The following is a 22,918-nucleotide window of genomic DNA, read 5'->3' as shown; positions in this document are numbered from 1 at the left end:
AGGAAATCGGAAAACCAGGGGAAGAGTCTTGAGGAGATCATTTGCATATTCCCAGTGCCTTCTGGGATAAGTGAAGAGTCTCCGCGAGCTCAACGATCACTGGGTTTTGGCCGTTGCAGCTGAAAAGAGGAAATCGGAAAACCAGGGGAAGAGTCTTGAGGAGATCATTTGCATATTCCCAGTGCCTTCTGGGATAAGTGAAGAGTCTCCGCGAGCTCAACGATCACTGGGTTTTGGCCGTTGCAGCTGAAAAGAGGAAATCGGAAAACCAGGGGAAGAGTCTTGAGGAGATCATTTGCATATTCCCAGTGCCTTCTGGGATAAGTGAAGAGTCTCCGCGAGCTCAACGATCACTGGGTTTTGGCCGTTGCAGCTGAAAAGAGGAAATCGGAAAACCAGGGGAAGAGTCTTGAGGAGATCATTTGCATATTCCCAGTGCCTTCTGGGATAAGTGAAGAGTCTCCGCGAGCTCAACGATCACTGGGTTTTGGCCGTTGCAGCTGAAAAGAGGAAATCGGAAAACCAGGGGAAGAGTCTTGAGGAGATCATTTGCATATTCCCAGTGCCTTCTGGGATAAGTGAAGAGTCTCCGCGAGCTCAATGATCACTGGGTTTTGGCCGTTGCAGCTGAAAAGAGGAAATCGGAAAACCAGGGGAAGAGTCTTGAGGAGATCATTTGCATATTCCCAGTGCCTTCTGGGATAAGTGAAGAGTCTCCGCGAGCTCAACGATCACTGGGTTTTGGCCGTTGCAGCTGAAAAGAGGAAATCGGAAAACCAGGGGAAGAGTCTTGAGGAGATCATTTGCATATTCCCAGTGCCTTCTGGGATAAGTGAAGAGTCTCCGCGAGCTCAACGATCACTGGGTTTTGGCCGTTGCAGCTGAAAAGAGGAAATCGGAAAACCAGGGGAAGAGTCTTGAGGAGATCATTTGCATATTCCCAGTGCCTTCTGGGATAAGTGAAGAGTCTCCGCGAGCTCAACGATCACTGGGTTTTGGCCGTTGCAGCTGAAAAGAGGAAATCGGAAAACCAGGGGAAGAGTCTTGAGGAGATCATTTGCATATTCCCAGTGCCTTCTGGGATAAGTGAAGAGTCTCCGCGAGCTCAATGATCACTGGGTTTTGGCCGTTGCAGCTGAAAAGAGGAAATCGGAAAACCAGGGGAAGAGTCTTGAGGAGATCATTTGCATATTCCCAGTGCCTTCTGGGATAAGTGAAGAGTCTCCGCGAGCTCAACGATCACTGGGTTTTGGCCGTTGCAGCTGAAAAGAGGAAATCGGAAAACCAGGGGAAGAGTCTTGAGGAGATCATTTGCATATTCCCAGTGCCTTCTGGGATAAGTGAAGAGTCTCCGCGAGCTCAACGATCACTGGGTTTTGGCCGTTGCAGCTGAAAAGAGGAAATCGGAAAACCAGGGGAAGAGTCTTGAGGAGATCATTTGCATATTCCCAGTGCCTTCTGGGATAAGTGAAGAGTCTCCGCGAGCTCAACGATCACTGGGTTTTGGCCGTTGCAGCTGAAAAGAGGAAATCGGAAAAACCGCGCGCCTTTCGGCGCGCGAAATTTGGCTCATCTTTCATCGTTTTTAAGAAATCTCAAGATGGAAGAGGCCAGGAGCCATTTGGTGAGCTGCATTTCTTGCTACATGTTCACAGATTTACCAGTGGAAAAGCCAAACTTCACATGCCACAAATGCAAGCTTGTGTCCCTGTTGGAGGAAAAGCTGCAAAATCTCGAAGAGAGGTTAGCTACGTTGAAGATCATTAAGGAAGGTGAAGAGTTCTTGGACAGAGCAGAATTATCTCTTCATGTTACAGAAAGAGAAGAAATTCGAAGTGCACCTGAAGAAACAGAGGAATGGAGACATGTGACCCAGAGAAGCAGGAGGATCAGGAGGCAGTCAGCACCCATACTGCTCAGAAACCAGTACCAGGCTCTCACGCAGGAAAACGATGAAGAAATACATCAGGATAAGACTTTGCCAACAAACAGCAACCTTGTACGCCCTCAGAGTCCTCCTGGATGGAGAAAGAAAAATGTTGTGAAGAAGAAACGGAGAGTGGTGGTCATGGGGGATTCCCTGCTGAGAGGAACAGAGGCCGCTATCTGCAGACCGGATATAACTACAAGAGAAATGTGCTGTCTTCCAGGTGCAAAAATTAAAGATGTGTCTGACAGGATATCAGGACTCTTCAGACCTACAGATGACTACCCATTCCTGCTACTACATGTGGGGACAAATGACACCGCAAGAAACGACCTGGAAACCATCTGCAGAGACTTTGAAGACTTAGGCAAGAAAGTGAAAGAACTGGGAGCGCAGGTGGTCTTCTCTTCCATCCTCCCAGTGGATGGCCATGGAACAAGGAGGTGGAATAAGATTCTGCAGGTGAACAACTGGCTACGTCGATGGTGCCGTCAGCAACGATTTGGATTTCTGGATCACGGAATGAACTACTTATACGATGGACTACTTGCTAGAGATGGGGTGCACCTTACGAAGACTGGAAAGCATGTATTTGGAAGTCGCCTTGCTACACTTGTAAGGAGAGCTTTAAACTAGAACAACATGGGAAGGGAAGCAAAAGACCAGAAAAAGCCATACACCTGACAAATGCTATTGAGAACTCTGCTATTAGAAGTGGAAAGGAAGAACAAAGACGAAAGAATCTAATTAATAAAAATATTGGAGAAAGAGAAACCAATCACAAACTAAAATGTTTCTATACTAATGCACAAAGCATGGGCAACAAACAAGGAGAATTGGAACTACTAACACAGGAAAAGAAATATGATGTAATTGGAATCACTGAAACTTGGTGGGACAATACACATGATTGGAATACAAGACTAGAAGGATACAACTTATTTGCAAGAAACAGACTTGATAAACGAGGAGGGGGTGTCGCATTGTATGTTCGAAACGCGTATATCTGCACAGAGATTGAAGCTTCAGAGACTGGGAGTTCTGTGGAAACTGTTTGGGTAAGAATACAAGGACAGAACAATGGAAAGGACACCATTGTAGGCATTTACTACAGGCCGCCTGTGCAAGCTGAAGATATAGATGAACTCTTTATGCATCAGATGGCCAAGTTCTCCAAAAAATATGACATAGTTGTCATGGGAGATTTCAACTATCCAGACATTTGTTGGGAATCTCTCTCAGGCAAAACTAACAGGTCAAGGAAATTCTTATCCTCTCTTGCTGACAACTTTATCTTCCAAAAGGTAAGGGAGAAAACAAGGGGAACTGCTACCTTGGATCTAATCCTTATAAACAGGGAGGAAATGGTTGAGGAGGTAAAAGTGGCTGGGACCCTAGGAGGTAGCGACCATGCTATTTTAGAATTTTGGATAACTAGAGGTGGAAGACCTGTGAAGACTCAGACGTCAAGGTTAGATTTCAGAAAGGCAGATTTTAAGGGATTCAGAAAGAGAATTGGAGGGATCCAATGGCTGGATATCCTTAAAGACAAAAATGTCCAGGAAGGATGGGAAATATTGAAAAATGAAATTCTCAAAGCACAGTTGTTAACAATTCCGAAAAGAGGGAAGAATAGGAAGCATTTAAGGAAACCAGGATGGATGAACACAGAACTTAAGCACATGCTAAAAAGGAAGAAAAAAATGTTTATAAAATGGAAAGAGGGAGGCATATCTAAAGAAGAATATAATGCTGTCTGCAGAACCTGCAGGGCACAAATCAGATTATCTAAAGCTGAAAATGAACTGAGGCTTGCAAGAGATGTCAAAAGCAATAATAAAGGATTTTGGGGATATGTCAAAAGTAAAAGAAAAGTCAAAGATGCTATAGGATTTTTACAGGATGAAAATGATGAAATGGTAAGACAGGATGTTGAGAAGGCTGAACTTTTAAATTCCTATTTTGCATCTGTTTTCTCTCAGAAAGGAAATGCAACATCAACTGTTATTCACTGTCCTATTAAGGGAATAGAAGAATCCAGGATATCTATAAACAGAAAGATAGTGAGGAAACACTTAGCTAACCTAAATGAATTCAAGTCTCCAGGTCCAGATGAATTACACCCCAGAGTACTGAAGGAGATAGCAGAAGAAATTTTTGAACCCCTCTCCATAATCTTTGAAAATTCTTGGAGAACAGGAGAAGTGCCAGAAGACTGGAGAAGAGCAAATGTTGTTCCTATCTTCAAAAAGGGTAAGAAGGTGGACCCAGGCAACTATAGGCCGGTGAGTCTGACTTCTATACCAGGAAAGATCTTTGAACAAATTATTAAACAACATGTATGTCAATACCTGGATAAGAATGAAGTGATTAAACAGAGTCAGCATGGGTTTCTAACTAATAAGTCATGTCAGACTAACTTAATTTCCTTCTATGACGGTATCACTGATTGGGTGGATCAAGGAAATGCTGTAGATATAGTATATCTTGACTTCAGCAAAGCATTTGACTAAGTCTCTCATACAATCCTTATTGAAAAAATGACTAAGTATGGAATGGACAAGGCAACTGTTAGGTGGATTCATAACTGGCTTAGTGATCGGACCCAAAGAGTGGTCGTAAATGGCTGCACATCCAGTTGGAAGAATGTCTCAAGTGGGGTACCACAGGGCTCTGTCCTGGGCCCTGTATTGTTCAACATCTTTATCAACGATTTAGATGAAGGAATTGAGGTTAAACTGATTAAATTTGCTGATGACACAAAGCTAGGAGGGATAGCTAATACTAGAGAAGAGAGAGAGAGGATTCAAAAAGATTTAAATAAACTGGAGAAGTGGGCAGCAACTAACAGAATGGTTTTTAACAGGGAGAAATGCAAAGTACTACATCTGGGCAATAAAAATGAAAAAAGCATATATAGAATGGGAGGAATAGGGCTAAGTGACAGCACATGTGAAAAAGACTTGGGTATACTAATAGATCACAGACTGAATATGAGTCAACAGTGTGATGCAGCAGCAAAAAAGGCAAATGCAATTCTAGGATGTATTAACAGAAGCATACAGTCTAGATCACGTGAAGTCATTATTTCCCTCTACTCCTCTTTGGTCAGACCTCATCTGGAATATTGTGTCCAGTTTTGGGCACCACATTTTAAAAAAGACATCAACAAACTGGAGCAAGTTCAGAAAAGAGCGACCAGAATGGTGACCGGTCTGCAAACCCTGTCTTATGAGGAAAGGTTGCAGGATTTGGGAATGTTTAGTTTGCAAAAGAGAAGACTGAGAGGAGACTTAATAGCTGTCTACAAATATCTAAAGGGCTGTCACATTGTAGAAGGATCAACTTTATTCTCATTTGCACAAGGAAAGACTAGAAGCAATGGGATGAAACTGAATGGGAAGAGACACAGATTAGATATTAGAAAAAACTTTTTGACAGTTAGAGTGATCAATGAGTGGAACAGGCTGCCACGAGAAGTGGTGAGTTCTCCTTCAATGGAAGTCTTCAAACAGAGGCTGGACAGACATCTGACTGGGATGATTTAGCGAATCCTGCTTTGAGCAGGGGGTTGGACCAGATGGCCCAGGAGGTCCCTTCCAACTCTACGATTCTATGATTCTACAATAATTCAGATTTTTCATTTTTATACCTAAATTATCACATCTTTCATTGCCTCTTAATTCTGCGCCTCATTTGCAAAAGCATCAGGTGCCCAATATCCATTTCTGAAGTATTGAAAGATTTTGTAAGTAGCTATAATTATCATGGCTGCCTACATCTTAAGGATGCGCTCACATCAGCCTATAAACTTGGCGAATGCAATGTGAGAAAATCTTGCATTGCACTCACTACCATATTAGTTAATGAGGCAGCGCTCATTTGGCAGTTTCTCCTCACCTGGAATTGAATTGGGATGAGGAAAAATTCTCAGCATGCTGCGTATGGCTGCATGACACGGCTGAGATTGACCAATAAAAGTCAATGGGTGCTGCAAAAAAGCGCACAACCTAAGGACCATGCGGGTGTCGTGCGATTTTTACGCAACCATCTCATAGAAAACTGGACATTTCATCAGTCGAGTCAGTCGAGTACAGAAAATTCACAGTGTGAACCGTTAGAATACAGTAGAAGAGATATACAGATAGAATAACAGAAAAAAATGGTGTGGGGTCCCCCATATTATTCTTAACCAGCAGAGGGAAAGGTGACAGCTGAGGTTGATGTTTATAGTCTCAGAAGGGGATAATAAACATGTAGCTTCTCAGGTTATTATTATCATCTCACAACTGTCTACTAAGCATTTACTGATTATTAACAAACCATCACTGATTGTGGAAACCTCACGCTACACCTTGGAAATCGAGGTTCCAGAGTCTGGAGGAAGAGTGGAGAGGCCACAATCCAAGTTGCTTGAGGTCTAGTGTGAAGTTTCCACAATCAGTGATGGTTTGGGGGGCCATGTCATCTGCTGGTGTAGGTCCACTGTGCTTTATCAAGACCAAAGTCAGCGCAGCCGTCTACCAGGAAATTTTAGAGCACTTCATGCTTCCCTCTGCCGACAAGCTTATTGGAGATGGAAATGACATTCTCCAGCAGGACCTGGCCCCTGTCCACACTGCCAAAAGTACCAATACCTGGTTTACACACAACAGTATCACTCTTTTCACTGATGTGCCACTGCTCCCATAGACATTGAATAGAAAGTTGGTTATACATAGTGAGTTATCCGACCATGCTCGTGTGGTAACTCAGTGTCTTCGGAGTGCTCAAAAAATTTGTTTGAGTCCCCGTGGCTATTCGACAGGCGCAATTCATGCATGGATTGCCTGTTTGTTAGGCCATCCCTGCATGTGTTGCGGCTGTAGAACATACTGTTCGAGCGCACGATCGAGGTCACTCTGTTAGCATGCGAGCATGGTCGGATAACACCTTATCCGAGCACGTTCGTTCATCACTAGTGACACATGAGCATTGCCACTCCATGCACATGGTGGACAGAGGACCATCGTTCTCATGATCGGTAAAGGCTCTAGTAAATGGACCGCCACCAGCATCATAAAGTTACTGACCCATCCTGATAAGTGATGCATGCCTCTAGAGGAAAAACACTTTTAAGGTATTCAGCTAGATGAACTGGCCCAGAGCTGAGGGCACGCAAGAAGCAATAAGATTTGATTTTGTGAAAAATTTTGACAAAGTTTGTAATCCAGTTTTAGATATTATATGCTTAAACACTGTTTCGGGTCACTCAAGAAGAGAGATGAGCGAATTTGTTTGTATTTGGTTCCAGATACGATCGGAATCGAATATTGTTTATGCAATACACAGCCGGACGTCATTAGAGTCAATGGGAGTAGAAATTACCAAATTTGTTCGGAACCGATCACAAGACATACCTTCGGCATGAATAGTGTTCGAATATGGCTCGAATATGTCAAAATCAGATTCGGGGCCAAAATCCAAACAAATTCACTCATCTCTACTCAAGAAGGGAAAATGGTTTTGCACGGAAGAGGCATGACTCATCTGAAAAGAGGGCCTGGTTTACAATGGGCCAACAAACCTCAAAAAATTTTGGTGCAAAATTTTTTTTTTTTTAAAAAAGTAAGCCAACCGAGAGTAAAATGAAACATAAAGGTCTGAAGACACCCTCCTGTTATCACGTAGGATGAACCACATGGATATATTTAGCTCATTCTCAGGCTTTCTGGTCTTAGGAAGTCTAAACATTACACAGGACTCGTATATTTGCCCCCATGAGTTCGAGGACCTTTTTAAACAAAGCAGGCCATACTGCCAAGTAATTGTACAGTCAGTGAGCAAGTTATGCTGCAGACAAACCCCAGGACTCTCAAGTTTAGAATTTTGACTATTATTTATTTTCAGAAAAAATGATAAAAAACAGATATACAGTAAATTTTTATTTTTAATAAATTTGAATGGCCCTTTAAATATTTGGCATATACCACGTTCAATATGAAACTTAAACAAATGTCACTACTATAATGTAAGGCTTAATGTATATAAAATGTGCATGACTTTGGAGATAAATATTATTCATGGTGCATGTAGATGAAGATATGGGATTAGATGACTGCATGATGCAACCCTGAAGCACCTGTCACCTCTCCTGACATGTCTGTCTAAGTAGAGTTGTGTATTCCCTATAAAATAACATTTCTAGACCATCTTATCTCTTATGTTTTTGCTGTGCTGTTATTACTCTTAGAATTGTATGAATAAACTGACAACTTGGTGTGACAATTCCCCTTGACAATAGGGTGTGTCCTTCCACAGGGTGACACTGCCAGCGCTGATTGGACAGTATGAGGTTATATAGAGACACATCCCGTGCTGGTAACACCCACTTTGCAGGAAGGATAACAGAGGAACGGCAATAATTAGAATTTTTGGATAAGATGTTTTAGAGTTTTTATATGATGGGTAATGTAAATCTTTACTAATACAAACATGTCAGGAGAGCTGTTTAACCCTCTAGAAATGGAACCTTGTACCCATTATATCCATATGGAATAGATGTTAGCATAGAGACCCTTCTTGATTCATAACGTCAAATCTCCCAAAGTTGAATTTGGGTCAATTCGCTCAATTTTGTTTCCATCAAGGAAATTCAATGTAACTTAAATCTGCCAGTAAGGGGCAAAAAAGGCTGATAAGCTCTAACTCAACTCTTCTCAGCCCTCCTCTTACCTATCCTGCAATCAGTGTTGCCTGCTTGGTCCTCCAAAAGGTCTCTTCTTGCATGTTACCCTCCCTCAAGTTCTTTTAGCATGTCAATGACATAAAAGGAGGATTCTCAAGTTATTAAATTGCCTCAGTTAATTAGATAACATGAAAATAAGCAAGTTTGCAATTGACTTGCTTTTTCTATTTACTGTCATTCATCTTTAATGAGATCTTTTATCATACATAGTGTACAGCTTGTTTACAAGAAGCTTGGCCACCGGACCCTGGTGTCAAAATGCTCACAGTAGTTACATTACAGGCTGAGGAGTTAACTTCTAATATCACAGTCAGTTCTCTCTAGGCCATTGATTTCAATACAACTTTTAGCTGTTCACCTGCCTCTCCTTTCATCTCAGCTCCTAATGAGAGTTCTCTTATCAGTCCTGTAGAATCATAATCCTCAGCATCAGGATTTTCTTGTGCTTCAGCAGGACTGACAGAACTGTTACTCAAGGAGGAGCACCTGTCCCCCAAACAACAAGGAAGTAAGGAGATTGCACAGCTCTGAGCTGCTCAAGAGCCAACTTAGAAATGTCCCCTTAATGACTTGCGTTGTGCCCCATGTTATCACATGCGACACCATGCATGTCATTGATGTACATCGCTCCCCATGTGACCAAATGATGCCTTCCTGAAGACCCATAAGAAGGAAAAAAGTATTCAATCTGAGGGCACAGCAAAGACAAAAAAAGTGTGATGAGTTGTTTTTTAACCCCTTCTTGGCCCTCAGAATTCAGAAGAATGGCAGAACACAGGCCACCACTGTTTGCTGGATTTGCACAAATTAAGTATTCAAAAATTAATCACAGATTTGATTCCTTTAGTGTTAATCAGCTCATCTCTATATAATTGTCTGCAACTACTGTGTACATGTGAGGGGAGTTCAGCTCATAGAAAAATGTGAAGGGGACCAAACCGAGCTTTGCTCCATGTTTTATGAACCCCGTAACATCTAATGTTTGCTTAACACAATCCCCTTGTAGTCAGATGATAGTGTAGCACAAAAATGCAGGTCCAAAGAGTCTGAAACTATCACCAGATGCCCTGACAAAAAAGGAGGCATTAGAACCTTTATCAACATTGGCATTGGCACTGTAGAAACGGTTTAGTCCTTCCTAGATTCTGCGTGATCTCGCTTCCGATCCCAAACAGAACCAATATTTGTAGGGGAGGTTGTGTAAACCCGACCCTTTTCCTCCTGGGAAATGTAAAATTTGCTGGGACTATTTAAGAGAAAATCAGGACAGTCTTGGCAAAATAGGGATAGTTGGCTTTTATGCATCAGTGTTCCGCAAGGGTGTGGCCTGCGACTTCTCCGACCAATCAAATACCCACCAGATGTCCAGAGGTCACATTGTTTCAGAGAAGGACTGAAAATTCCTCCCAACCCAGTGAAGATGTCATATAGGCTCCATCAATGATGCCAATATTTTTAGTCGTTCCTTACAGTGCCCTTGGGGATATGTTTGTCCTTTTTATTATTGAAGCATGTCCATGAATGGTTGTATGTTTCAGCTGTCATTATTAGTCGCCTTTGATTTCCTTTCCCATCCCTGGCGGATTTTTGTGATCCTCTGGTCCAGACATGGCACAATCAGGATGAATTTCACGACCAGTACGGCACATGGGATAATTAATGAAACCACAAAAGCTGGAGGGAGATACCATCGGTAGAAAGGTCCATAGATGAATCTGTCCCCACCGTAGACAAGTGTATGTGCAGTACACAGCACCAAAGTCAGGTAGCCTAATTTTGACTGTAAAAAGTAATACAACATTAAAAAAATGAGTTAGTCGCAAACTTGAAAAAGAAAAGCAATAGCATTGAAGAAAAAATAATAATTCAAAATGAAAAGATATATAAAAATGATAATCTACATATTCCACAATACAAAAAATCCTATAAAAATATAAATCCAGTCCCCATAAGGGTAATTAATAAAAATGATTTTACTGAAAATAGTGAAGAACACAAAGATTAATTGCAAAGCCAATTTTCTAATCACAAATTTTAAAAAGGAACAAGTATTGGATTATACAATGTACTCACCTGTACAAAACGAAATTCTCGCCAGTTGACAGCATTACTTACTGATGGCAGTGATGTGATGCCTAATAAAGCGTAAAAGAAAAATCCTAGTATGCCCAATGCTACATAGGAGTCAGAAAGCCAGGCATAGTAGTTTCTGAATGGGTATGTGTCATTGTTTTTTATCTGAAAGAAACAATAAGGACTAGTATTAATTCTAGAAAATCTTTCACGCGACCATTAGGCTGGGATCACACATGAGAGAAACTCAGCCGAGTCTCGCATGTTAATACCCGGCACTGCCGCCAGCTTTCGGATCAGAGTGTGCGACCGCATAGAAATACATGTAGCCGCATTCTCCGCTCCCCAGTGCCGGCGGCAGTGCCGGGTATTAACATGCGAGACTCGGCTGAGTTTCTCGCTGTGTGATCCCGGCCTTATAGTCCTAATCTCAGACACCTTCCACTTCCCCTTTTCCCCAATATATACTATACATCAAAAATGTTCATACAGCACTTATGTTAAAAAAAATCTATTTTTACTTACTGTATTACTGTATATATCATAGCTGTGACATTACCTATTGTGAATGGTGGATCCTGTGTTATCTACTGTATAGAAAGGTGCTATCAGTAATTATACAGGAGGAGGAGGTGAGCTGTGATATCACCTATTGGAATGGTGGATCCTGTGTTATCTACTGTATATAGAGGTGTTATCAGTCATTGTACAGGGGGAGGAGGTGAGCTGTGACATCACCTATTGTGAGTGGAGGATCCTGTGTTATCTACTGTATAGAAAGGTGCTATCAGTAATTATACAGAAGGAGGTGAGCTGTGATATCACCTATTGGAATGGTGGATCCTGTGTTATCTACTGTATATAGAGGTGTTTTCCGTCATTGTACAGGAGGAGAAGGTGAGCTGTGATACCATCTATTGTGAACTGTGGATCCTGTGTTATCTACTGTATATAGAGGTGTTATCAGTCATTGTACAGGAGGAGGAGGTGAGCTGTAATATCACCTATTGTGAGTGGAGTATCCTGTGTTATCTACTGTATATAGAGGTATTATCAGTCATTATACAGGAGGAGGAGGTGAGCTGTGATATCACCTATTGTGAACGGTAGATCCTGTGTTAGCTATTGTATATTGAGGTATTATTAATCATTGTACAGGAGGAGGAGGTAAGGTGTGATATCACCTATTGTGAATGGTGGATTCTGTACTTTCTACTCTATATATATATATAGAGGTGTTATCAGTCATTGTACAGGAGGAAGTGAGCTGTGACATCCCCTATTGTGAATGGTGGATCCTGTATTATGTACTGTATATAGAGATGTTATCAGTCATTGTACAGTAGGAGGTGAGCTGTGACAGCATCTATTGTGAATGGTGAATCTTGTGTTATCAGTCATTGTAGAAGAGGAGGTGAGCTGTGACATTACCTAATGTGAATGGTGGATCCTGTGTTATATACTGTATACAGTATAGAGGTGTTATCAGTCATTGTACAAGAGGAGGTGAGCTGTGACATCAAATATTGTGAATGGTGGATCCTGTGTTATCTACTGTTTATAGAGATGTTATCAGTCATTGTACAGGAGGAGGAGGTGAGCTGTGACATCATCTATTGTGAATGGTAGATCTTGTGTTATCAACTATATACATAGAGGTGTTATTTGTCATTGTACAGGAGGAGGTGGTGAGCTGTGACATCACCTGTTGCTTATCCAAAGTTATCTATTGTATACTGTATTTGCCATTGTAGTTCTGCCTTTGATGAAAATGAGACTGCTGAAAAGTCATCTGTATAGAACATGAAATGTCAAACTATTTTAAGATTTTATGATACTTTAAAATTCAAAGACTTGACAAATGAAATAATGTCACCAAAATTCATTAAAAAAAATACAAACTTAATTTAAATTTTGTTATTTTCTGATCATATGGTCCCTCTAAAGGGCATTTTTGCAGCCGGCCCTATATGTTTCTTCATGTATCCCTAAAGAAAAACATAATAAAACATGGGAATGGGAGACAATAAAATGCATCCATACAGTAGAAATTATTGAAAACTTTATCGTAAACTCTACTTTCTCTGGCAAAGCCCATAAATGTAACAACGAGCAACCTGCAAATATTAGAGTTCTGGTTCTATTATAGTATAGCACTGATTACCTGTTTGACTAGATAATAGTCCGCCCACCATCGTACATAGTACCGAATAGGCATAACCAAGGTGTAGATAGCATGTAGAAAAGCATACGCCAAGGCTATAAGTCCCAGCTGCTTTCGGCAGAGCATCCATTGGTCCAGCCAGTTGGGGAAGCGGCTATATTTTGTGCCTCTATAGAGTTGGATGATAGCGGCAATGATTCCTGCTAGGTAAACTAAAGCCAGAAGGATAAGGGACACAATAGGGAACACTCTGTTAGGAATAGCTATGGCAATAAGATACGAGGTGTCTTCTTTTCTATCAGCCAAGGGATGAAACACTTCAGTCACCAAGCAATAGAGGAAAATCAACACCGTGAATCCGGCACAGATGTAACATGGCAGTCTCCACATAGGAAATAGTTGTAGGGGGTAGTTCTCTATCTCGTTGGCTGCCAGTAGAGATCCTTGGTCCAGAGGTGTAAGTCCAAGAGAACGGGCGATCTCCATCACTTCTTCCTTTGCCTTGTTGTCGTCACCACACATAAAGACCTGTTGCGAGACAAGTCAACGTTTCAAAATTGTGTAATCACGAGCGTCTACTTTTTAAAATCAAAGATATTTGAGCTATGGCTGTCACGTAGAGGCATCGGCCATGATGCCAAGTTATGAGTGGACCCTTCTAACTTCTTACAAAGGCCCTCCTGTTTCAATGTCCTTGCGTAAATCATTGCGTTTGCCAATTGTCACGAAACGCTGAAAAAAACTCAGGTTTTGTTTTTTTGGAACGGTATTTTTTTTTTTGTCAAAACCTGAACTTTTTTTTCAACACTAAACTTTATCAGCATGAACAAGAGACAAATCTAGCATGCTAAAACTGACACAAAAAAAGCACAAAAAACGAATCAAAAAGCAGCAAAAAAAACACAAAAAAAATATGCTTTTTTTCTGCAGCTTCTTTCCTGAGGCTAGGTTCACATTTGCAGCTGGGTGAGCTGTGGAGGGCTGCGGACGTCCTCCGTGAAGCTCCGCCCACGGCTGCACCTCCTCCGGTTAGCTCCGCCTACTGCCGCATACTTCTGCATGCGGCCTGCGTATCCTACCTTTAGCATTGGGTACGCAGGTCATGCCACAGTATGTGGATGCTTCCGCATGCGTTGTTTTGACGGTGCAGTGACCTACGTCAAACGCACCATGTAACACACCATGTTGAAACTTGTTTTTTGTCGCATCGTCAAAACGACACATGCGGACGCATCCGCATACATCCTCATGGACTGCGTACCCAATGTTAGAGATAGGGTACGCAGGCCGCATGCGGCCGTAGGCAGCACTGTCCAGAGGAGGTGCGGCCGTGGGCGGAGCTTCAGGGAGGACGTCCGCAGCTTGCCCAGCCACAAATGCGAACCTAGCCTAAGATCAGGTCTTGCTGCAGAAAAAAAAACGCTGAAAAAATGCCTAGTGTGAACATACCCTTATACACATAATGCATTGATAAGATTGGAAGTGTGTAATGTTTCATTTCCCCAGTGGGGGTGCTGCACAAAAGTTGGACACTTACTGTTGAAATGATGTTTTTTTTAATTAAGTATTTATCCTACTCTATAAGCTGTTTCCTTTGCCTGTGATAAAGCGTATTTTAAGCCTGTCAGTAGGTTTGTACACCCCAAATTAATGTTATCACAGTTTAAAATACACGTAATGATGATTACGTCCATGACTATTTTATTACAATTCTGTGTCTCTGTTGTTTTGTAATCAATCCATTGGTGACTTCTTTTGGAAATTAGTTCACAACTTCAGGGGCTTCATCTGCACTTATAGCTCTGTGGCCTCTTTCTCCTCCTAGCACCGTCCTCCTTATGTGACCAGCTCCACTGGCTGATGCCGTCATTTTGGGAGTGAGGCCGCCTCTGGGAATGATGGTACCTGTGCAAGAAGTAAGTCTCTGTGACCTATTTTCCCACCTGAGATCTCAAGCAGGTGCCATCATTCCCAGTAGCGGCACATGTGCAGATTGATATTCCAGGTCTTGCAACGTATTTAGGACGTTACTACACATATTCTACCTCTGTAATGACGGCGCCTGTACAGGATGTTGGCTGGGGGACCATGTCATATAGATGAGTGACCTCAGACCTGTCAATCACAGGCAGGAGGGCGGCACCGGGAGGAGGAAGAGAGTTAGAGGACAAAGAGCTGTAATTGCAGGCCAAACTCCTGAAGTTGCGAGCTCATTAACATAAGAATTTGCCAATGGATTACAAGACAACGGTGATACAGATTTATAATATAAAGGTGCGGAAGTAATCATCATTACAGGTAGTTTACTGTGATGATGTTACCTTGGGGTCCATTTTACTTGTATGTATTTTGGCCTAAAAAAGATTTTTATCTTCAACTTTCATTAAAAAATATTATGCTGTTTGGTTTTTATGTGCTCTTTGTTTTCCTATCCATTGCCGACTGTAGAGTGAGTCAACGGAGAATTCGGCAATGAGGTCACCCTGACGTAGAGCTTGTAATTCTTTTATCTGTCCCTTTATCAACCCTTCTCTGCTGATTTAAAATATGTGCACAGACATCAAACAGACCAAAGTTAAAGGTGCAGGGAAATAAAGCAAAACGGTGCAACATTTTTTAATGACACACAATTGCAAAAATTATTTTTAGCCCCAAATTCATTAGTATAATAGAAAACGAACAAGTTCCCAAATGGTGTCCAAATCCTTTACAACAAATCCTTTAAAAAAAATACTTCCCTTATCACGTTATTTACAATACTGGTGTCTTCTAAAGATGAGCAATGAGATTTAGATTACACTGGTCTCGCATTCAGTTGGGTCCTTCATGGCAGCCGGACCATGGTTGTATTCCCTTTTGCACCGGCATCCTGCTGCTTACTAGGCTTTTGTGATGTTGACGTTGCATGGGGCCAAGAGTCGGAGGTGCCCAGAAGGCCGGTGCAGAGGATTACCGGTGCAGAATTATACACTGCCTTGATCTGTCTGCCATCGAGAACCAAACTGGATGCCAAACAGGGTAGTTGGACTCTTCTTGCTCTTCTCTAGTGTATTCTTATGAGGCAGAGGGTCCTTTGAGTCTTATGGTCATGATACCTCCACACATGCCCGAGTTGAGGTGGTGCTCAATGCTAAGGTATCCCTAACTGTTGGTTTAACAATAGAACTAACTTATAATCGTGGCAATGCTCAATCATTGATAGCACCCAGACCCAGGCAAGTCCCTGTTCTGGCTGCTAAAGCTGCAGTAGAAACAGACAGAAGAATCTCCAGAAGCTTTAACAGAGCCCATGATGTAGACAGGCGTAATGTAGATTTTGCACCAGCTACTTTCCTGACGTATATGTCAATTTTCTTCATTTTGACCATGCTTTTATTAAAGAGTAGTGTTGATGGAGTCTGAAATGCTTGAGTGCTTGGTACTCGAATGGGGCACTTTGGACACTCAGACGTACTTAACTCGAGTAACAAGCATAATAGAAGTTAATGGCAAACTCAAGCATTTTTCCGGAGGATGGAAAAATTCTCTCATTATCTCTCTCTGTTCAGTTAATTCACTTACTGGGATCCGGGCACTGGAGCATCACGCGATACTCGACATTGCTTTCTACTCGATTGAGCACACCAATGCTCGATCTATAATCGAGAAGTGCCGAGCATGTCGCCCATCTCTACAAAGAGCTTTGCTGGTGACACCCCTTTTTTCAACTGGATCTCCACAAAGAGGACCAGTGCCTTACAAGAAGACTTCAATGGTGTTAATGGATTATGTGTTTTGGGATGTAATGGACAAACCAAAGCCAAAAAGCATTGGCAAAAGTGCTGAGTTTCTAGTAGGTTTGTCCCCAGTGGTAACATTTGAGCCTGCTGCTCCCCTCACAACAATATGCCATTTATAACAGGACCTTCGTTTGCCTGCCACCTCTCTGACCCTCCTATAGTTATACTCCAATATATCTCTCATTGGTTTCCCAATGGGTTTATCTTTATTTCTCACCTGTCTACTTGCATCTAACGTTCCAGACTGCAGCGCCCAGGCAGAGACTGTGTTGAAAGCCTTAACTACTTTGCATCCTGGTAACAAACCCGCCAGGTATTCAGCATTGGATTCCGGGTACTGGTTTATTTTCAGATTGTTGCTGACGTCTACCAAGACTTTACCCTTCAAAACATCAGCAAGACCAGAAAGAAAACCATAGTGTTCTCTGTGGATGGCTATGATAATAATTGAAGATTTTTTTACTGCTTCTGCGTGGCCAAAAATTTCTGCTCCCTTAGGAATGAGATTGGAAGAATTAGGATTTCTGCTCCCGAAAACAAGAGAATAGCCGCATTGGAGCAACTTGACTCCGAGTGATCTTCCAAAATCTCCTGTTCCGAAAATACAAACAGTTTTGAGCTTTGCTGACTCCATTGTCCGAAGTGGAAAACAGTTTGATGAGTCGCCGTTTTCCTGCAAAATACAAACATGAATCGCTTCATGGGTGAGAATCAGTGACAACAGATATGATAACAATTTTTTTACATCTTTTAATTATAGACAGTTTTAATTATTTCCTATTTCTGCTTATTCCGAGATCTAGACCCATTCATCTTCACAGGGGTCAGTGAAGTACAAGGGGCCCCAATCTGACCTGAAGAAGTGTTAAAAGAAATCTTTTGGAACAGATGTTTAATGTTTGTACAAGGAGTTGGACAATCAGGTACAATGAGGAATTGGGGCAATATATTAAAAATTATTTTTCCATAAATAAAAGTCAAGGGGAGGAGGGAGATGCAGCTTCAGCTTCTTTTTCTGTCCTTTTTTTTCCCATGATACAAGATGGGACTTGGAGCAGAAGTCATGATATATAGTCTCCAAGAAATCATAGAGCCCTCTTCTGGAGAACAGGAAACGACAGAGGAGCTGCAAACTTTACCTTAATTGTGAGTATAATACTACCATCCTGCATTATCTGCAGTGATTGACCACTTTCTAAAAAGCATTGAAATATTGTGCACTGCCATAAAGTAGCATTATTCCTTAAGCTGCATTTCAAGATCCTTTGTTGCTCATGGATCTCAGGTGTAAACATTGGGCAGTGGCTGTTGAGGTGAACCTCTGAGCATGCGATTAGGATTTTTGGCACCTGTGCAAAATAGGATGGAGTCAAGTAGTTACCCACTTGACTGTTACCATCTCGAGTGCCACGGATGTGATAGTGGATGTAGTGTGTGCACTGACAATGTATACACTACAGGGAAATTGTAACACAGCATAGTGGTTTTCCATGGGGGTATTCAAGATTGATTTTTCTGTTAAAAACAGTTGAGGGATTTTTTAAAAAAATGTGGTCAGAAAGTGTTCAACCACTTCAAAAGAGTCATTTTCAAAACATTAGAGGAGTTGTCGATGTTTGGGGCTAAAGTCTGCAGTCACTCAGTGTGAATCCTCACAGTGTAACGCTGTCAGGATTCGCGAGTGTCGATGCCAAAAGCGCAGAATGCGATTTGAATACTTCCGGCCACATTCTGACTAGACGTGTCAGGCCTCATTCAATTCAAATGTATTGAATAAGTTTGTGCACTTCTAGTTGGCATGTGACTGCATGTATACAAATAGCAGCACCTGGCTTTGGAGAATTCCTGACAGCGTGCCCACTGAGTGACTGCAGACTTGTGCCCTAAGCCTGGACAATCCCTTTAAATTTTCTTTAAGACAGAGAAAGAGGAGTGCTCTGCTATTTCCAGCAGTCCCTCAGACAATGAATAGTGCAGAGGTTGAGCATGTACACCTGTGCTCCATTCAAGACTTGGCTCTGCAGATCTCAGTTCTCGGGTTCCAGAGCCCACATCTTACCATCACTGAGGGTCCCAGCTATAAGACCTCCAGCAATCAGTCAGTTAACCTCATCCTATAGATAGGGAGATAAAAAGTTTTTCCAAAATATTAAGTTAAGTTTCTCTCAGTGCGATAGAGTTGTCATGAAATCTTCCTTCTACGTCTCTGTCCCAATCTACACAGCAAAGCTAAATAGCGAGCTTCAATAAACAGGAAACATAGAAACTAAAATATTTCATTTTTTATTGGATAGCTACATAACAAGAAAGTAATCTAAAACTATGTTTATTGTAAAAACCTGATTGAAATAATTTTACTTTCCGATGATAATTTCCTTTTAAAACAGAGATGACTTCACATGCCAAGAATTTCAACACTCCAAAATATTTCAAGCAGAACAAGGCAAACGAAGTAGCTGCTTCCCCATATCATTACCACACACTTCTGCGAATATAAGGCAGCATCTACGCAGCTGGTAATGTAGTCTCTCTGTCGGATTTAGTTTTACATACCAATGATCACTGAGCCAGTAAGTGAGCCCGTACTTACCGCGCCGTCTTGTTCCATCCTTGGAGAAGTCAATGCAAATCTTCCTTGCAGCAACAACACTATTTCATCCAAGACGCCTGCAGCCTTTAGCCGGGAACATGAAGTGTCCTGTGTATTTTACGTAGAATATAATCTCATATGCCAGATTTAAATCCCTCCCATACCAGGAATGGTTTGGGCAAGATTACTCGGGGACAGTCTGAATACTTCAGAAAACACAAATTTCTTACAAAAAAACACTTTAGGATATTGGTAAATTTACAGTGTATTGTATAATTAACTTTAGTAGAGCAACTGACCGACACATATTCCATAGCTCTGTATGCGTCACTGAATCTGTCTGTAAATTTTCATTAACTTTATAGATTCCTGCCCTTCAAAAAATTACAGCATATCCCCCATGAATTTACAGTTTGAGGGGGAACTGCCTCCGGATGAAAAATGTCCAGTTCTTGCTAATATTTTATTCTCGCTGATCTCAAGCATTTTGATTTGTTTTTCTTTTAAATCCATCATTCACTTCCAGAGATACAGACCTTTTTATTTAGTGCCTGTTTTCATGCTCTTAACTAAGTGGGTGTGTCTCTTAGGACTCTCTAGAGGCGTGTCATTAGGCTGCTCTACATAATCACCCTGTGAGTTCCACCCCCATGTAAAGACTGTAAAAATCAGCACTATAAAGAGGCCAATATCTCTGGATTTGTGTGGTGGATTTAAAAAAAAATAAATAAAAAAACTGAATACTTAGGGGAGCAGCTGGAAAAAATAAGAACATACACTCCCCTCTTTAAATAGTGAGAGTACCTCCTTAAATTTATAGAACACTTTTGTCTATGTATTATGTTGTGATTTTGACTTATATTATGCCTATTCCTCCATCTACATTCAAAGCTGCTATTCTTTTTACAAACATCACATAAACAAAAAGTACAAAAAAAGTATAAGAAACTTTGTAATATACTTTGTCAGAGAAATGTTCACCTTTGTCCACTTACGCACCACTTCTTCTTCTCCTCCTTCCTTCCTTCCTCTTAAACTTATAACTTACCATGAAAAATTGATCCTGCTCCAGACAAAGATAAATGAAAGCAGGAATCCTGTATGTCTGCGTGTGTACGAGACATCATAGCAGCTCATCTCTACCCACTAGCTCAGAGACAACTGATAACTAGAAACACAGCCTGCAGAGGGGAAAACTGGTGAAAAATACAAAATACAAGTCATATAATGACCAGAAATAGCATCATTTTTCATGTACACACACAACACCTTAATCTGAAAAGGCATTTGTAATGATGATAGGTACACTTTAATTTTCAATTAGTTCCCAGGCTAAATGATCTCTTATCTGCTAGCATCCCCTTTGCTTGTTCACTGTTATAATAGGATATGCCTTACATTTTAGGAGATTGTGGGGCCGATTCATAAAAACATTTAAACCACAAAAGTTTTCACTTTGGGACAGAGACGGAGATGGGAAGGAGCTGGGGCTGCAAGGAGCATAAGTACTCCCTCCGTCAAATTCATCAAATTGTATATACTGTACATCAGGAAGGAAGCAAAGTAGCTATCTCTTGGGAAAGAAAGAAAAAGAAAGAAAGAAAGAAAGAAAGAAAGAGAGATAAAGAGAAAGACTCTGCTCTAACTTTGAATTACAGGGTAACAACTTCCCTTAGAGAGACTTTTTCCTAACAGGAGAGAACTTATTTCCATGTTATTCAGCATTGCCAAAAAGGTTCTTTTCATAACTGTTCTTTTTCAGAGAAGCCAGTCTCTGCAAAGCCGTGTTTTAAGCAGGAAAATGAGCTTTTCAGACTAAATGGATTAAACCACCATGGCAGGTCCTTTTAAAGTTGGGTATTGTTGAAGAAGCCACAACTCTAGCATAGAAGTAGTGCATAGTGTAGGGTAAGTGTAGGGTTAAATTTGGGCTAGTATGAGTACAGTCCATTGCCGGAGTAGTCGTGTGCTTCCAACCTGTGTTTGCTTGTACCGAGTCCCTGCGAGGACAGTTTCTGTTATTTTGAGTGGTTGCTTAGGATAGCCCTACCGTTATCAATCTATAAAAGTTGTTACCAAAAGCACAATCCGTATCGCGACTCGTCACTGCATCCCTCGTACCTGCCATGAACACAATGTTACAATACTTGGTAAAGTATTGATGCTTATTTCTCTATGTACTATAATTCATATTAATTGTGTGATTCACATGAAATGAATTAACAAAACAGGGTAATATTTATATCTGCCATTCCATAATTCAGCATTATCCGGATGTAATCTTAATAAATTGTTACATTATTGTTTTACCATAAAACTGTATTCAGTGTGCCTAACTAGTGAGCGTTACGTAAGTAAGGGCGTTCCCGCCCTGTCACTTTGACGTGGTAAAACACGCACTCAGACCGAAAATAAGGTCACGTGCCCGAACCCTAACAGTATGTAATTTGTATGTAATTTCTTACTTATTTTAGAGTGGCTGATACTTTCCCCTAAGCTAAAACTAAATATGAAACGCGCGTCAGGGTCTGTCATCCACTCCAAGGTAATTATGCCAGGTCCATTTACCCTCTCTGCACCTTTTTGCATTATGTTTTATTGATTTTTGATGATGAATCAACCTGCACATCATATGCATTAATGGAGATAATATACTGCCTTTCTTTACTGCTTTTATCTCTATGATATACTTAAAGGTGTTTCACCTACTATACATATATAGAATTAGCTTTACGGCTCCACATTGTGCATTCTTTCATACATTTTTTTTTCCTGATTATTAGGAACTTGTTTGATTATTTACTTCATGCATATTCATTTAAAGTGCTGTTCTTTCACTCTTTTTTTGGCTCCTCTTCTTTAATATAGGCTATTTATATAGTTATATATATATTGTGGAACTTTTTTTAGGTATTATTTGAAGCCTTTAATAACTCCATACTTGCACCTTGTATACAATCCTATTTAGAACCCAAACTGAGTTTTGAATTAAGGGTAATTTCTTTACCAACATTTGGATTACATCCGGTGTATTTCCTTATAAAGTGGCCTATTTATTACATTGGGCTACATCCAAAAAAAAACCCAGGATTTATTCACATTGATAAGAAAAAGTTCCTTGGAAGAAATCCGATTTATGAGTCGTCCGTTGTCAATATAAAAGTTTGTAAAACAACGTCGTCAAAATCGTCATTTTGAGATGATAAGACAGAATTTACTGTACCTGGAGGAAAGACATTTTTCTGTATCAGAAAAAGCAGATTTTATCTGAGAAACATCTGCATAAAATGAACAAAAATGGTTCACCTGCTGTGTCTTATGGCAATTCTGCTTATTTGTCTCCTGCAGGAAACGTCTACTTCAGAAATCATTCTTGCTGCCGATGTCTATAAAATGGCTTATTTACCTACAGGTTACACTATGAGGACACACTAAATTTTGTATATTTTAATTTATGTTAAAAGTGGTTATCCTTAAGATGGATCATTTATCCTTTAACACTCCATGGCGTTTATATATTGGGGTGTATGGCGTGCACTCAGAATCTGAGCCTGTTCCATACAGGATATTCCGGTTACAGGGCAGGGACAATGGGTAGGCAGGGAAGGCACCTGCCTAGGGCGCTAATGCTAGCCTACCCAAGGGAAGTGCATGTTGA

At 41.0% G+C, this 22,918-nt stretch overlaps 1 protein-coding gene across 2 annotated transcripts; it reads right to left on the bottom strand.

Annotated features, from left to right (window-relative positions):
- Window positions 1-7,786: 7,786 nt before the first annotated feature.
- LOC141095708 (metalloreductase STEAP4-like) lies at window positions 7,787-19,471 on the bottom strand. 2 transcript variants are annotated; one of them, XM_073581950.1, is made up of 5 exons: window positions 19,261-19,471; window positions 16,888-17,343; window positions 12,892-13,419; window positions 10,728-10,892; window positions 7,787-10,434 (listed from the first exon to the last, which is right to left on the bottom strand). In XM_073581950.1, exons 1-5 carry the CDS (start codon window positions 19,276-19,278, stop codon window positions 10,189-10,191), a joined length of 1,413 nt encoding a protein of 470 aa, XP_073438051.1. In that variant the 5' UTR covers window positions 19,279-19,471; the 3' UTR covers window positions 7,787-10,188. The 2 variants fall into 2 exon arrangements, with proteins under 2 accessions (XP_073438051.1, XP_073438052.1); XM_073581951.1 differs by lacking the exon at window positions 19,261-19,471 and adding an exon at window positions 18,730-19,237.
- Window positions 19,472-22,918: the final 3,447 nt, after the last annotated feature.

The sequence above is a fragment of the Dendrobates tinctorius genome, unplaced genomic scaffold, assembly GCF_039654945.1.
Source record: "Dendrobates tinctorius isolate UK_male_01 unplaced genomic scaffold, ASM3965494v1 ptg000070l, whole genome shotgun sequence".
Lineage (NCBI taxonomy): Eukaryota > Metazoa > Chordata > Amphibia > Anura > Dendrobatidae > Dendrobates > Dendrobates tinctorius.
The sequence above is the reverse complement of the archived record's forward strand: the minus strand, read 5'-3'. Positions and strand labels throughout refer to the sequence as shown.

Excerpts from the sequence above, each read along its gene's own strand:
- LOC141095708 (XM_073581950.1), bottom strand. Across the intron at positions 13,420-16,887 it reads CGTTAGATGCAAGTAGACAG|GTCTTTATGTGTGGTGACGA; the intron begins GTGAGAAATAAA and ends GTCTCGCAACAG. Across the intron at positions 10,435-10,727 it reads GAGAATTTCGTTTTGTACAG|TCAAAATTAGGCTACCTGAC; the intron begins GTGAGTACATTG and ends TACTTTTTACAG.